The sequence below is a fragment of the Centrocercus urophasianus genome, unplaced genomic scaffold (genome assembly GCF_019232065.1).
Source record: "Centrocercus urophasianus isolate 14NV4802_14NV808 unplaced genomic scaffold, USGS_Curo_1.0 seq_31, whole genome shotgun sequence".
Classification (NCBI taxonomy): domain Eukaryota; kingdom Metazoa; phylum Chordata; class Aves; order Galliformes; family Phasianidae; genus Centrocercus; species Centrocercus urophasianus.
The window spans coordinates 10,405,077-10,418,694 of NW_024884878.1; the positions used below are offsets into that span (position 1 = coordinate 10,405,077).

Consider the following 13,618-nt stretch of genomic DNA (forward strand, 5'->3'; position numbering starts at 1 on the left):
TGAACACGTGCAGGTAGTTGCTTCCTTCTGCTTAGCAAAAGTAGTGGTATGCTGCAGCACAGGTCCCGAACCAACAAAAACAGGAAATCTCCTGGCAGCGCTGTAGTTTCAGCTCAAAATAGGGGAAGCAGATAGTGTGTTCTTAAGTAGTTCTGCTTGCCAATGAGACAATGTAGAGCAAATCAGTGGTTATGGATATCCCCCATGTAAATTTTTATTTGAATTATTCATTTGGTCAAGCATTTGTTGTTACAAAACTTTAAACAACATAAACGTCCAATTCTACAGTACAAAAATAACTGTCTTACAAATAACTTTAATTATTAAATTTTAGCGCATCGTGTCTGGAATCAAACACACTTTTCATGCTCTACCATTTCTGCAGACACAACTCCCACACCAGGGGGAACAGTGACATAACTAACATGAGATGTAAACTCTGCTGTATTTTCTTAGCTGCTTTCTCCTGCTGTTCTAGCCAGTCAGCAAAGAGGTGGAATGTGGTCAGTCAGAGCTTGCCCACGCTTGGCACCCAGAGCTGTGGCACTGATGGTGGTGGACCTACATTGCAGAGCAAGGCTGGAGACCATCACTTCCCAAAGCTTAACGCAACACCTTCACAGCACCTTCTCGAAGGGACAGGATGCGCCCTGGAGAGCAGCTGATGGGAACACGCACATCTCCACACACGGACCCAGCTCCTGCTCATGCAAAAGCTTCCCTTCAGTGTCAACACGAGTGCCGTGCCAAGATCCTGCTATCAGAGCTACATCTCACCAGCAAAGAAACAAATCCTACCCAAAGCAGCAAGGGCCTTCCCCAGCCCAGCCCCTCACATGACAAGCAAAGGCAGCAAACTTACACAAGGACTGCTGAAAAAGTACAGTAATTCCAGACACAAATACTAAATGCTCCCTGCCAAGTGAACAGCGCACAACAGACAAAGCATCTCTTTTGCAAGTAGAGAAGGATGCTTCTTGTGTGACTGGGGCCTGGGCATGTCCACCCAGACTCAGGGACATACTCAAATTCAGTGTGTAAGGAGTGACAAAAACAAAGAACAGGCAGAATCAGGGCCAGCAACTGTCAGTGCTTCCCATCTACCTCCTCACCAGCAGGAGGATTTCTGTTTAGACTTTTTCCTCCTCTGTTTTATAAGGAATAAATTCTCATTGATATCAGGACTAGCATCCCTCTGTTTTTTCCTTTTCTTCTTCCTTTTAGCAGCTTCCAGAAGTTGCTGGCCATACTCCTTCTTGCTGCCATGTGCCTGGAGAACAGACTTGTGATGTTTTTTGCTGCCCCTGGATGTCTGCTTATGATACCCTCTAGGGAAGTCGTCCTCCATCTCGTGGCCCCTTTCAACATCACTTCTGTGTCTTTTTGCTCTCTGTTTGTCTGCCTGGGATGACGACTTCTTCTTCTTGCGATGCTCATCTCTGTTACGTTTACTGTGCTCGTCCCAAGGCTTTTTCTTGCAGCTGTGCCCTCCATGTTTTTCTTCCTGCCATGGTGTCTCTGGCTGTAATGGCAGAAGGCCAGCTTCTTGCAGTTCTGTAAAACAGATCAGCCCACTTCAGTACCTGCAATGAAAACCTGAAGCCCCGTGCTAGAGCCACTGTAGTTTTCCCTGTACAGGGTGTCTCAATTTGGTAGATTTTTTTGAGGTGGTTTTTTATTGTCCATAGACGAGAAGCTTACTGACTTACAGTTTAAGCCTCCTCTTGCTAGTTTATTACCATTTCAATGTCAGCAGAATTAAAACATCTGGCAACACTCACCTAGGGGCACTGAAATGATGTATTTCCATGGTACACAGAAGATTAAGGTCACAAACCTCTTACTACTCCTGGAGTACCTTTCCAAATTTCTACAGCTTCTCCCAAGACATGGAAACAATTCAGCACTACTTCAGAAAGCAGCAAGCCCGGGAGAAAATATTTCACAGAACTGAAAATAAAAAGGGATCTCCCAATATGTGCTGTACCTGCGATCTTTCTTTTTAACCTGTTTGCTCTCCTCTTGAGGTCACATTCATCGTCGTAGTAGTGGATGAATGGAGAAGCAGGGAACATGCTTCCACGCATGCGCTTCTCTGAGCACTCCTGCAAAACACATTTTAAATCACTAGATGAGGCTGAGTTATGATTTCATGGGAAACAAAATGAGCAGGACTCTGCAGGTGCTGGTCTGTACCTACAGAGGATGCTGCAACCAATTCTTTAAAAACTGATAATTCTACTGATTTTCAACAGTTCTTTCAGCACACAAAGAAAAACGTGCATTCCATGAACCAACCTGCAGCTGCCTTGCAGCAAGTGGAAGGACTCACGTGCCTTCCCACACTTATTACTGATCTGCAGCAGTCTTCAAGGCATAGAACTAGAAGCAGGTAGACACCAGGGGAATGCGCGCCAACCATGCTGCGAGATGCAGGCACAGGGCGTCCTGCCCGAGCTGGGCCAGCTCCCACTGCTGCCTCTGCAACTTGCTCTCCATCACGACCACAAGCCTCGTCTCCTCAGGTCAACCCCTCCAGCTGTGAGGGGGCTTTTTCAACCTGTATCCTTTGGAGGGAAATGCAGGTGCAGAAATGTGGCACATTCAAAAGGTGTGGAGGGGGTTAAAGGAAGGAAAAGGCAACGAGGAGGAGCCCAGGGCAGCCCCCTCTGCACACTGCCAGAGCTGTGTGTCACTTTCTTACAGATGCAGAACGAAGTAGAATGCCACAAAAGGTTCTGCCATGCGAAGACATCGGGTGTGCTGGGAAGAGAGCCCTGAACCACCCACTGCTCCCTGGATCACATCCACGTGAGCCCACGTCACAAACACTTCATTGAGGAATGTGTTTTTTTCCCTGCTGCACTCACAGTGTTTTGGCAATGTCTGTGGGCCTGGCTATGCTCCCTATGGATTTGCTCTCCACTTATTGGATGCTGCCCAGATGCAATGAACTCTGGGCCTGCCATTCCCCATAAACTACGAGGAGCTTTTGCTCACTGCATCTCCACGCCATCTAAGCAGCTTTCCTTCCTGCATTTGTGACTTCAGCCATATGAGGCCTCTAGGACTCCCTTTCCCTGTGTGTCCTTCTGCACTCTCCTCTCTCCCTTTTAGAGGAGCAATACATTAAAAATGCATTTCATACGTATTTCATATCCTCACCTCATCTTTAAATGGCCTTTGCTGGGCTGAAGTCAAAAGAAGGATTATTTTCTGTGGTGTCCTTCAAGGGAGCACTGCTGGGTTAGACCAGACTTCACTCTGCACACCTCAGCCACTCAGTGACCGCAGGCACCCAGCACACCCCACAAAGACACCTCCTCCCTCACCACTCCTAATTACCTCCTCAGGTTTAAGGGGAGAGGAGAGCAGTGAAATGAACAGCTGAAATACTTCTGCTTCTTGTGAATGGCACCTAACTCAGAGCAGGCTTCGTGCTGGGCACAAAGCTGCCTGCCTACCTTGAACAGAAGAAAATGTAAGCATTGCCACGGAGGTTACTGAAAGCAACACGGTTTTGCTTTCTGCAGGAGTACCTCAAGGCACATTTCTCCTCCTGTGATAGCTGTGAAATGCAGTGGCTGGGATGCTACACAACACCTTTGGCTTGCCCTGCAGAAATACAGCCCTTCATCACTTCTTGTTTTGCTCACTTGTTGACATGGAAGCATTAGTGAACTGAGTGCCACCAAAATTAGCACTCCTCTTTTCTGCTGAAACATAACTTCACTGAAAAATCAACTGCATGTCCAGCAAGCACTGTGCTGTGCCCTTCCTCCCAGGTGAGCTGCCACTGCTGCCACACACTTTGTACTGTTCAGTACTCTTGGGACAGTGTTTGCCACTGGAGGGGACATACAGAGAATGGAAAGCAGAACCTGCTGCCAGCCTGCAGGAGGAATTTTCTGTGTGACTGGCGTATTGTGATGTGAATGCAAAGCACATCTGCAGTTACTGGTCAGCCCCTTATCCACGCTGCCTTAAAAACTTGCTGCAGCCTGAATAATGTAAGGGGCTGTGTCCCTGGTTGGTTTACCTCCTCCTCAACTTTCCTACACAGATGTCCCACAGAAGAGCACATCTTTGCCAGGGACTCTGAAACACAATGGTTTGGAGGTGCGGATGGTTCAAAATGGACTGTGATGGGAAGCCTACTAAAGAAAACAAGATCTTTTCCCTTATTAGCACTGTAGCTCATTATGTAGAGTTTAAAAATAATACAACTGCATTAATAAATGACACAGCAAATATAGTAAGCACAACTGCCAGGTGTTAGAACCTTTGGCAGCTAATGCCATAATTACTTCAATCTCTGCACACCCCCCACGTGTGCTCCACAGTCACCTTCTCACACAAACTGTGCAGTTAACTCCAGGATTTACCAACTTCTTTGCTCTTGCCTGAGTTGCTTCTAACAAAGAAACAGAACTTCAGATGTTCCTAAGCTAGATTAAATGGCACCATGAAAAGAAGCAGACTGCTGTGGGAAGCGCTGTGTTTTGTCCACACAAAACTAACAGCAGCAGCCTTCTCTTCTTGGTAGTCTGTTATTCCTCTCCTTTAAATGCTCAAGAAAGGCAGTGCAGGAGGGTTCCTGCAGTGCAGAAATGGGAAAAAAATGTTAAGAGATGCTTATCATCACCAGTAATGTTTACTGATAACAAATTTCCAATAAAAACAAACTAAAAAACAAACAAAAAACCTCCAAAAAAAAAAAAAAAACAAACAACAAAATAAACAACAACAACACAACAACAAAAAAACCTCCAAAAAACCCCAAACTTCAATTAAACTTCTTTTAATTGTAGCCAGGATTTTCAAGCTCTGGCAGGGCTGCTCACTGCATCAGTGCAGACACGGACTTTGACCTCAGTTTTCTTGGTCAGTGAGAGCTACAAATCTCACACATATTGCCTGTCCAGCTGGATCTCCATAAACATGCATAGCAGACCACCAGCCCCATTCCTACAGCCATTTGCAAAGAGAAGGTTTTATGATTTGAAGGCAAATACCCACTGATCATTATACAATGCAGTGCACATCTGGGATGCTTTTCTGTGCATATTGGAAGATCTGGTGAGAATTTCTGCCCTTCTGCATTATTACTGACTTCTCAATTTTCATTCAGTCACTGCTGAGGCTATCTCTGCTCCTCACATGCTAGGGAAAATACTCTTATCTTTAACACTGATAACTGTAAAATGTTGCTCTTGTCTCACTTTGTTCCCTTACTTGTGTTATACAATTTGTACCTATTCCATCCAAGTAACAACCATCATCTCCTCCCAGAAATGAACCAATTATTTTCAAAGCTCATTTGTAACCATGTATTGCTGCCTTCCTTGAATGCCATTTTTAGGGCAGTTTTGTAAACTGCTCTTCGTCCACTGCCAACGATCACTTTCACTTTTTGTTCAAGCATGCCAATCCAGGTCTCATTGCATACCTTCATTTCAGTGTATACATTTCTGGCAGTGGCTTTATTCTGTCTTTGTTTGGTTTCAGAGCTACCTTTAAGGAAACTTTTATTTACTGAATATCTTACTGAAGTCTTATATACCAGACACAACAAGATGGTTCTCTTGACTACAGTGCCAAGGTCTTGAACTGTCATCACACGTGGGGCCATGTCTTCAGCAGACACCCTGCACACAAAGGCAAGGATTTGGATCACATACCGCAGCCAAGGTCATGCCTGCAGTGCTCGCATTTCCCACAGGTTACACCAGGCTGCTGATGCCTCTTACCTGGTTTGGACTGGAAGAGCCACTTATTTCCTGCCTCTTCCAAGGCATCTGTGAAGGCAGCAGCGTGTCCATATTACACGCAACGGCCTCAACATACTGCTCAAAGAGAATGCCTTCATTTGTCTCCAAAGACTGCTTGGCATCAAAATTTTTCTTTCCTCCTCTTTTGGATCAGCCAGGAGAACACGCAGGCAAAGCTGCCCTACCTGTCCCACTTATTATCCACAGAGATTACAAATTTAGATGAAAATAGTGGCATGCTTTTCAGGAGTGAACACACAGAGCACGCAAGAAGGAATTAGCTGACAATTTACTCTCTCTAAGCAGTAGGAAACAATAAGCTTAACCAACACACATGTAACACTCATTTCCTAGAATATTTGCGGCTACTGAACTTTTAAAAAACCCCTTTACCTTTTGAGCTAGATATCTGCCCGGCCAGAGCTGCACTTGTCATGGTGGGAGGTTAGAAAAGGTGATAACATTTGGAACTAATACCAGAAGATGCAGCACAACTCCAATTTTTACTGCTCATGATCACCACCTCTGCACCTTACAGCATGCCAGTAAGCTTAATTCAGCTGCTACAAACTGGAATCCTCAGAAGAGGCAGAAATGGAGAATTCCCAAAACAGCAATTCCAGTTGCTGGGCTGACTGCTGTAAGCAACCTTTTGTGATGTTGAATGTGGCAGCAAGTAACTACTGCTTCATTCCATAAACCGTGTGAGAAATGGGAAAAAATATAGCTCTGTTTAGTATCTGTCCCTTACATATTCTTTCTCCCAATTTAAAAACCAAACCAATAAACCTGACTCAGTAACTCCTCCTTTTTTTCCACATCTTTAAAATCAGATCATTGTGCGAAATCACTGCATGATGGCCTACGCTGATTTCAACAGTGCTGCAGACTCACAAATGTTTCATCAGAGCAACCCTGCGTGCAACATTAGCTTGACTGCTCCAGCTCTTTTCTCCAGCCATGATCTGTGGATAGGGATGAATTTCTATTCCAGAGGTACAGCCAGCACTGAGGCAGAGGCTGCTGAGACTTACATATCCAAAATGTCCTTTCCGGGAGCAGTTGTAGCAGTACACGGCAGCAGAGTGCTCAGAGTGGGAACTGGCTGCCTTGATTGGTCCAGGGTTTGTCTGAAAGAGAAATTGGTGACAGTTGGGTCAGGCAGTATTCCAGATGCCAAATTAAAAATACATTAAATGACTGCATAATTTTATTATGCTTAAATCAACCTATCCCTACTTGCTGTTGGAATACTGAGTTTGAAAAGAACCACGTTCCTGACGTTACTGCAATTATGTAGAGCAATGTAACCGTGAGCACCACAAATGAGACGGGAAGAGACTGGAGGCTGAATGCCCAGCATCCATTCTGCCCGGCCATGTTGTTTTGGCCCTGAATACAGCCACACGGGCTGCCGATTTATCCACCCCCCCTCCTGCCTTCCTCCAGCCTCGGCCGCCTGTCACGCATGCCCTGTAGTCCCGCTGGGAGGGACGGGGCCACCAGGTATTGCCCCCACCAGCTGCATGGCCACAGCTGTCACTGCAGAACGCATTCCTCCTAGCAGAGCTCAGAGCAATGCGGCAGAGATGCGACTGAGACACGGTGCTTTCACTGGCTGCGCTCCCAAACCTACGCCTGCTCCAAAAACCACAGCAAGAAGCACAGTCACTCAGGAGGAACCTGCCACACCTCTCAAGACAACCGAGAGGTTTTTGTCTTTAAACCCTTACGACTGCACTCATCCACTGTGAAAGCCACTGTGTCCTCATGCACAGCCTCCAAGAGTGACAGCAGTGCTTCAGAAGCAGGCAGAAAGGACAGAAATCTTCTCATGCCAAGTTTTGGTGGGTAGGGTCACCTGCCTGTGAGCCCCTTCAGCCTTGACTTTAAGGATGTGTTGCAGATCCATGCTCCCCAGATCATAAAAAAATTTACCAACGAAGTGATTTCTCACATATTTCTCATCCATGCCTTACAGTGAGAGCTCTCCAGTGGTATGTTATTAAGTTGCTAAGCTGGTTTAGTTTTTCAGGTTGTTCCTTTTAACATAGCAAAGAAAGAAGTCAAACCTCTGCATACACCTGAGGAAAGATCTATGGGTTCTGTGTTTTGGAAGAATCACCCATATTCTAAATAGTTTTCAACGCGGACAGTTGTCCCAGCAACAATCTCCCCTTTGGCCAGGGCTCCTAGAGAGCAGAGATAAATCTTGCAGTTGAGACCCTCCTCTGCATTCCTACTGCACGGCATTTCACCTCTAGAAAATCTGTTTTCAAAGCTGCTGTCAGCTGATGCCCGCATAGGGAGGCTGCTCAGGCCCCAGAGCACTCCTTCAGCCAGTACCCATCTGCCCCACAGAGATTCCCACAACCAGAATGGCAGCACCATACAGTGGTGAAAAATAAAGCCCAGACCACAATGTCACTGTTCTGCCAGCTAGTCTATAATATGCGCCACAACTCCGCCTGAAAATGGCTTGATTGTATTGCTTGGTCTTTGCAAAGTTACAAAAAACATGCATTATCCTAGAGAAGCAATTCTAAAATGCTGCCTGGAAAAATGCTGAATAGGGCTCCTCCAACGCCATTACGATTTTGGCCACTCTCGGTGCTCTTGTACTGAAACTTCATTAGTATTTCTTTTGGGTTCCAAATGCTACTACTTTCCAGGGAGAAAGAGAAGGAGGGTCTCCCACTATTTTGCACTGCTCTTTTGAAAATCAGTCCCAGATGTGTGGATGCCAGCAGGCATGGAGCATGCTCTCCAGAGCACTGCAGTGATTTATATGGCCACGTTAGTAAGCAAACTGCGTGCATGCACTTCTCCAGCAGGTGCCTCATTCTAATCCAAAAGTTAAATACACAGCAGCAGATAAGAACTCACCTGACTCATGAATTGCACTTGACATTCGTACACACTGGTGTACACTTCTATGCACTTGAAGCTCCCAGTCGCTTACAGAGACTCAAAAGCCAACAGCTGCACCAAGAGCTGCCTGTGCTGTGAGCTGCCCCACACCACCAACAGGATCACGCAGAGCTGCTTTCCCGCATTTCAGAACAACCGCGTGCAAGAGATGTTTTCCTTTTCTGCTGTACAAGAGTCCTTAAGCCTCCCCCACTTATGGACATACACCCATCGACCACAACCTCTTGCTCTGGCCCAAGCCAGCCCCTTCCTCCTCCCCGCTCCCTTTCGTCCAGTTAATGAGAAAGGTCACATTTAGGGAAAGAAATTGAAGCGGAATACTCACTGCTCAGATTACAACTCTACATAACTTTACTTCCTTCCGTAGCCAAACAAAAAGGAAACCTATGTTATAAACCCTCTGTTTTCTTACTACTTAAGGCTTAAAAAAGCATCTGAAGACTCCAGCCATATGGGCACAAAATAAAGTATTCATGAACGTAGCTTCTCTATGTTATTTTTTTTTTTGTTACAAACATTTAAATAATCTATATTTGTAGGGTGATATCTTGGAGATTACTTCACTATCAATATATAGAAGTAATAACCTGGTAGATAGCATTACCTATGAAAGGTCCATCCCATCTGCTATTCTTGCTGAAAGCTTTTCATGCACCAGTAAACTCAGTAAATATCAGAAGATAAAGCATAAGCCTACCACGCCATGGATTTACTCCTAATGTCTCCTCAAAGTGCAGCCTGATGCAACGATTACAAATGATTTTTCTTCTAATGTCATTTTACATAACCCTTTTTTCTGCATGAGTAGTTAGTGTGGAATGAATGAATGAATGCCATTAAAACAGTTAATCATTATCTGGGACATTGGCCTTCCTCCCTTCTCAACTAGGAATCTCCATGACAAAGGCCAAGAGATCAAAATGCCAGGGCTGCCTCACTGGCCTATTTCTGACAGTAATTTTTTATGCAAATCGACCTGCTGGGCAGCTACCTCTGTGACCTTGAGCTCCCCTTATCTGCTGTGACTCGGATCCAACGAGGGCTCGCCGTTACGAAGCTCATTACTACTTAGGGTCTGCAATCTGCCTAATTCAGGACAACCTTCCCACCTCCGCTGTGTAAATTTCTCCCTGCTGTACGCAAGGCGTGCGCCGCACCGGTGCCAAGGGCCAGAAGTGGGACCTGTGTGCAACTCCAAGAGCCCCTGCCTGACAAGCACACCTTGAAGACACACACGAGAGTAGCTCTGCAAGTAAAGGATGATGCTTAACTGGCATCCTTCACAATTCAGGCTCATACAAGGCCACGCATCTGACCTCCCGAATCATCAGATGCAGCCACAGCCCAACCAGTGCACAGCCACCCCCAGGAACTGGTGAGGATGCACTTGACTCAGGCTGATCAGTCTCTTCTCCAAGCCACACCTGGAGAAGCAACAAAGCCCCTGACATCCAGGCACATCACAGAAGAGCTCCCAGTGCCACCCAGAGGTGACACCACCAGACGACATCAAGGCCGCGCCTTCCATCGCTTGGTCTGCTTCTATCAGCTGCTGTTCCACCTCCGCGTGAGGCCCACCCTTGTTCTGTGTTTTCCATCACAGTCATCGGGGCAGCTCCACTGTGAGACAGCAATTCTGCAACCTCCTTACAGCACCTCAGGACTTCTTGCTGCAAGGCTGCTTTGCAGCACCCCAAACCTCTCAATGCCCCTCATGCACACTGCTGGCTGTGCCTGTCTGTTTGGTTTTACTCTTCTTTTTGCCGCGCTCCAAAGACGAATGATGGCCTGCAGAAAGAAGGGGTCAAGGGCTGTGTGGGCAGAGTGCATCAGTGCCTGAGCCTCAAGAGCTAAGAAGGTGCTCCACAAAACAAGCGTACGAGTGCCACGCAGTGCAGTATTCCCACTCTGAGAGGTGAACAAGGCGTAAGACTTGGACTAAAACTCACCAGCACTCAGACTTTCCCAATTTCCTGAGCCACTGGAAGACAATTATCAACTGAATCACCGCATGCTGCATCTTGCACGCTAGGACTGGACAGGGAAATGATCCAAACAGCTCCAACACGGAAAAACATGCATTTATTTTCCCTTTACAAATTATCATAATCTATCTGTATACCGACCGAAACAGTGGCAGGTTGGGATCATTTCTGTATATTACAAACTGCCAATATAAGATACTGCATTATACTGTAATTATACGAAAGGTTTTTGATGTTATTTTCTTTAACCATGTCATGCACCCAATAGACCCGCATTCCGTTGGGTAATTCCTTAATTAGGCAGATTTTTGAAACAAGTATTATGTACACAACAGACCAGAACGTCTCCTTTGGAGTCCTCCTAGTCTATCAGGTGATTGCATCATTAAGCCACATGCTCTACGTAGTAAAAATCCTTATGAAAATTCATGAGAGAAACATACTGGGCTCGATGCATACTAATACATCAGAAACATTCACATTTCGTGTTTCGATTTCTAAACCCCACAAGTCCAAACAATCATAAATACATCATTTCTTTACCAAATTTAATTTCCCCATCTCGCTGGCTGCCTGAAAAAACTTGCTTTTCCAAGAGGAGTGGTGGAACTCCCCCAGGCAGCGAGCTGCTCTGTCCCAACTGCACCCAAGAATCTCACTGCAACTTGCTTCTCGTCAACGAGCTTACCAAACGTATCCTAACACCCACAAAGGACGGTGAAATATCCAACAAACAGCAGTATCACTAAACTTTTTTTTTTATTATTCCCTTATGCTAAATAATCTATATCAAATGGGCAGGATTTTACTTCTGGCTGTACAGTGAGAAAATCCAAAGCCCTTTCCAGAAGAAGGAACGTAACACACTCAGTCCACAGCAGGCACTGTAAAGTGGACGTTTCCTACAGAAACACGACCTTTATTTAATGCATTTTAAATAGATGCAAATAGCATCTACAATCCACTATGTCAGAACGTTACAGTGAAAGACAAAAAATACATCACGCACTGGAAGGAAATTAATGTAATCTTTTGATACTCTTATGAGCAGAGAAAAATACACTAAAATATTAATGCAAGAAGTCTCTCATGAAAAACGGATAAGGAAATCTCAAGTTTGTACAGAACGCGAATATATGCAAGATGGGAAGGATAACAACAACACAATCCCCGAATGCCTCAGAACCGTGGTGGTTTAAAAGGCATCCCAATTTTCTCCAAAGGTGGTGGCATCTATCCATTCGTCCATGGCTAATTTTACACGGGATGCAAAGCGTTATTTAAATGGGATGGCGCATTACACTCCAACTATTTCTGACGTAGCTCTCAAACTACAAACCTCTCTTTCTTCCATTTTAATTTTAAAGTAAGTTAGCAAACACTTCCTCCTTAATCCCCGGGGACGATCTCGGCAGCGACACGAACGTGCAAATTTATGACAGCCACACAAATGCTGCTCCGAAGCAACGCGTGACATTAAGTGAAATCGTTTCCTGGAAAGATATTATAGGTATCTATATTTTATTTGCCATCTTAAACATATCTCGGGTCTTTATGACCTTATTTTTAAAATGTATTTCCTTTTTACATTTCCTGGTGCAAATGGACTGCATAAATAAGCAATGTGCTATGAGGCTTCAGACTAGCCGATAAACCCTTTCAATTTTCATGCCAGCTTCTTCTTTTGTAATTCAAATCTAGCTGAAAACTGGCAGCTCTGAAAACTGAAACAAGCACTGCCACAAATACCTTGTAATGCTATCGACCTTGTCTGCCCATGCAGTGAGAAAGGGGGATGCATATGTGTCTGCAGTCATCCAGATAACACAACTCATTTTTTTGGGGGGATAACAGAAGCCAGCCCCGGACCGCGCACCAAAAGCAGTCATTACCAGGCAGGCGGAGAATAAGTCTCTTCAAAATACACGCCGCATTTAAAAACATATACAGGGCTCAGCCACCGCTTTCATTACCAATTTTAATTTAGCTCCTTCAGTTTGCCAGCCAGATAAACTCTTTAGTGCTGTTTTTTAATCTATTTGCCGCATTTTTATGTTTAAGATTATAGTAATATGGGACGGGAGAAGGAATCACTTCTGGAGGAAATAAAGAAATAGATCCGCTTATCGGCGCCCATCAGAAAGTTCATTAATCAGCAGGGCTTTGTGCCCCCTAAATTGAAAGGTTAAATAATCCTCTCAGGAATATTTCTCGGCACCGCCGCCAATTGTCCGGAGAGAAGCTGCCATTCAGGGCGCCGGGGATCGGTGACAGGGTATTTTACCACCGCTTGGACCCCAGACAATGATGGACAAATGGCCTGGCGTACAAAGAAACCTTTTAGTACACGGCTGGAAGAAGGACCACAAGCTGTGAAGTGGGTGGGGAACAGCCCCGCATCCACAGCCAGACGTGGCCACAGCACTGCACGGCACTGCACGGCATGGCACAGCATTGCGCAGCACTGCACACCACTGCACAACACAGCACTGCATGGCAGTGCACAGCACTGCACAGGACAGTACTGCACGGCACGGCATTGCATAGAACAGCAAAGCACAGCACAGCACTGCACTGCACAGCACTGAACAGCACAGCATGGCACTGCACTGCACAGCACTGAACAGCACAGCACTGCATAGCACAGCACGGCACGGCACTGCACAGCACTGCACAGCACAGCATGGCACTGCACTGCACAGCACTGCACAGCACAGCACTGCACTGCACTGCATAGCACTGCATAGCACAGCACTGCACAGCAAAGCACAGCACAGAACTGCACAGCACTGCATAGCACAGCACTGCACAGCAAAGCACAACACTGCACGGCACTGCACTGCACAGCACTACGCTGCACAGCACAGAACTGCACTGCACTGCACAGCACTGCACTGCACAGCACAGCACAGAACTGCACGGCACTGCACA

General features: G+C 45.8%; 1 protein-coding gene across 3 annotated transcripts in view; it reads right to left on the bottom strand.

Moving 5' to 3' along the window:
- Nucleotides 1-189: 189 nt before the first annotated feature.
- The window catches only part of ZCCHC7 (zinc finger CCHC-type containing 7), a 109,161-nt gene continuing 95,732 nt past the window's right edge, over nt 190-13,618 (bottom strand). For all 3 annotated transcript variants that reach the window (XM_042829427.1, XM_042829430.1, XM_042829429.1), the window contains 3 exons: nt 6,806-6,901; nt 1,988-2,105; nt 190-1,554 (listed from right to left, as the gene is read on the bottom strand). In XM_042829427.1, coding sequence (XP_042685361.1) covers nt 1,109-1,554; nt 1,988-2,105; nt 6,806-6,901 — 660 coding nt within the window. In that variant the 3' untranslated portion in view covers nt 190-1,108. The remainder of the gene's footprint in view (nt 1,555-1,987; nt 2,106-6,805; nt 6,902-13,618) is intronic.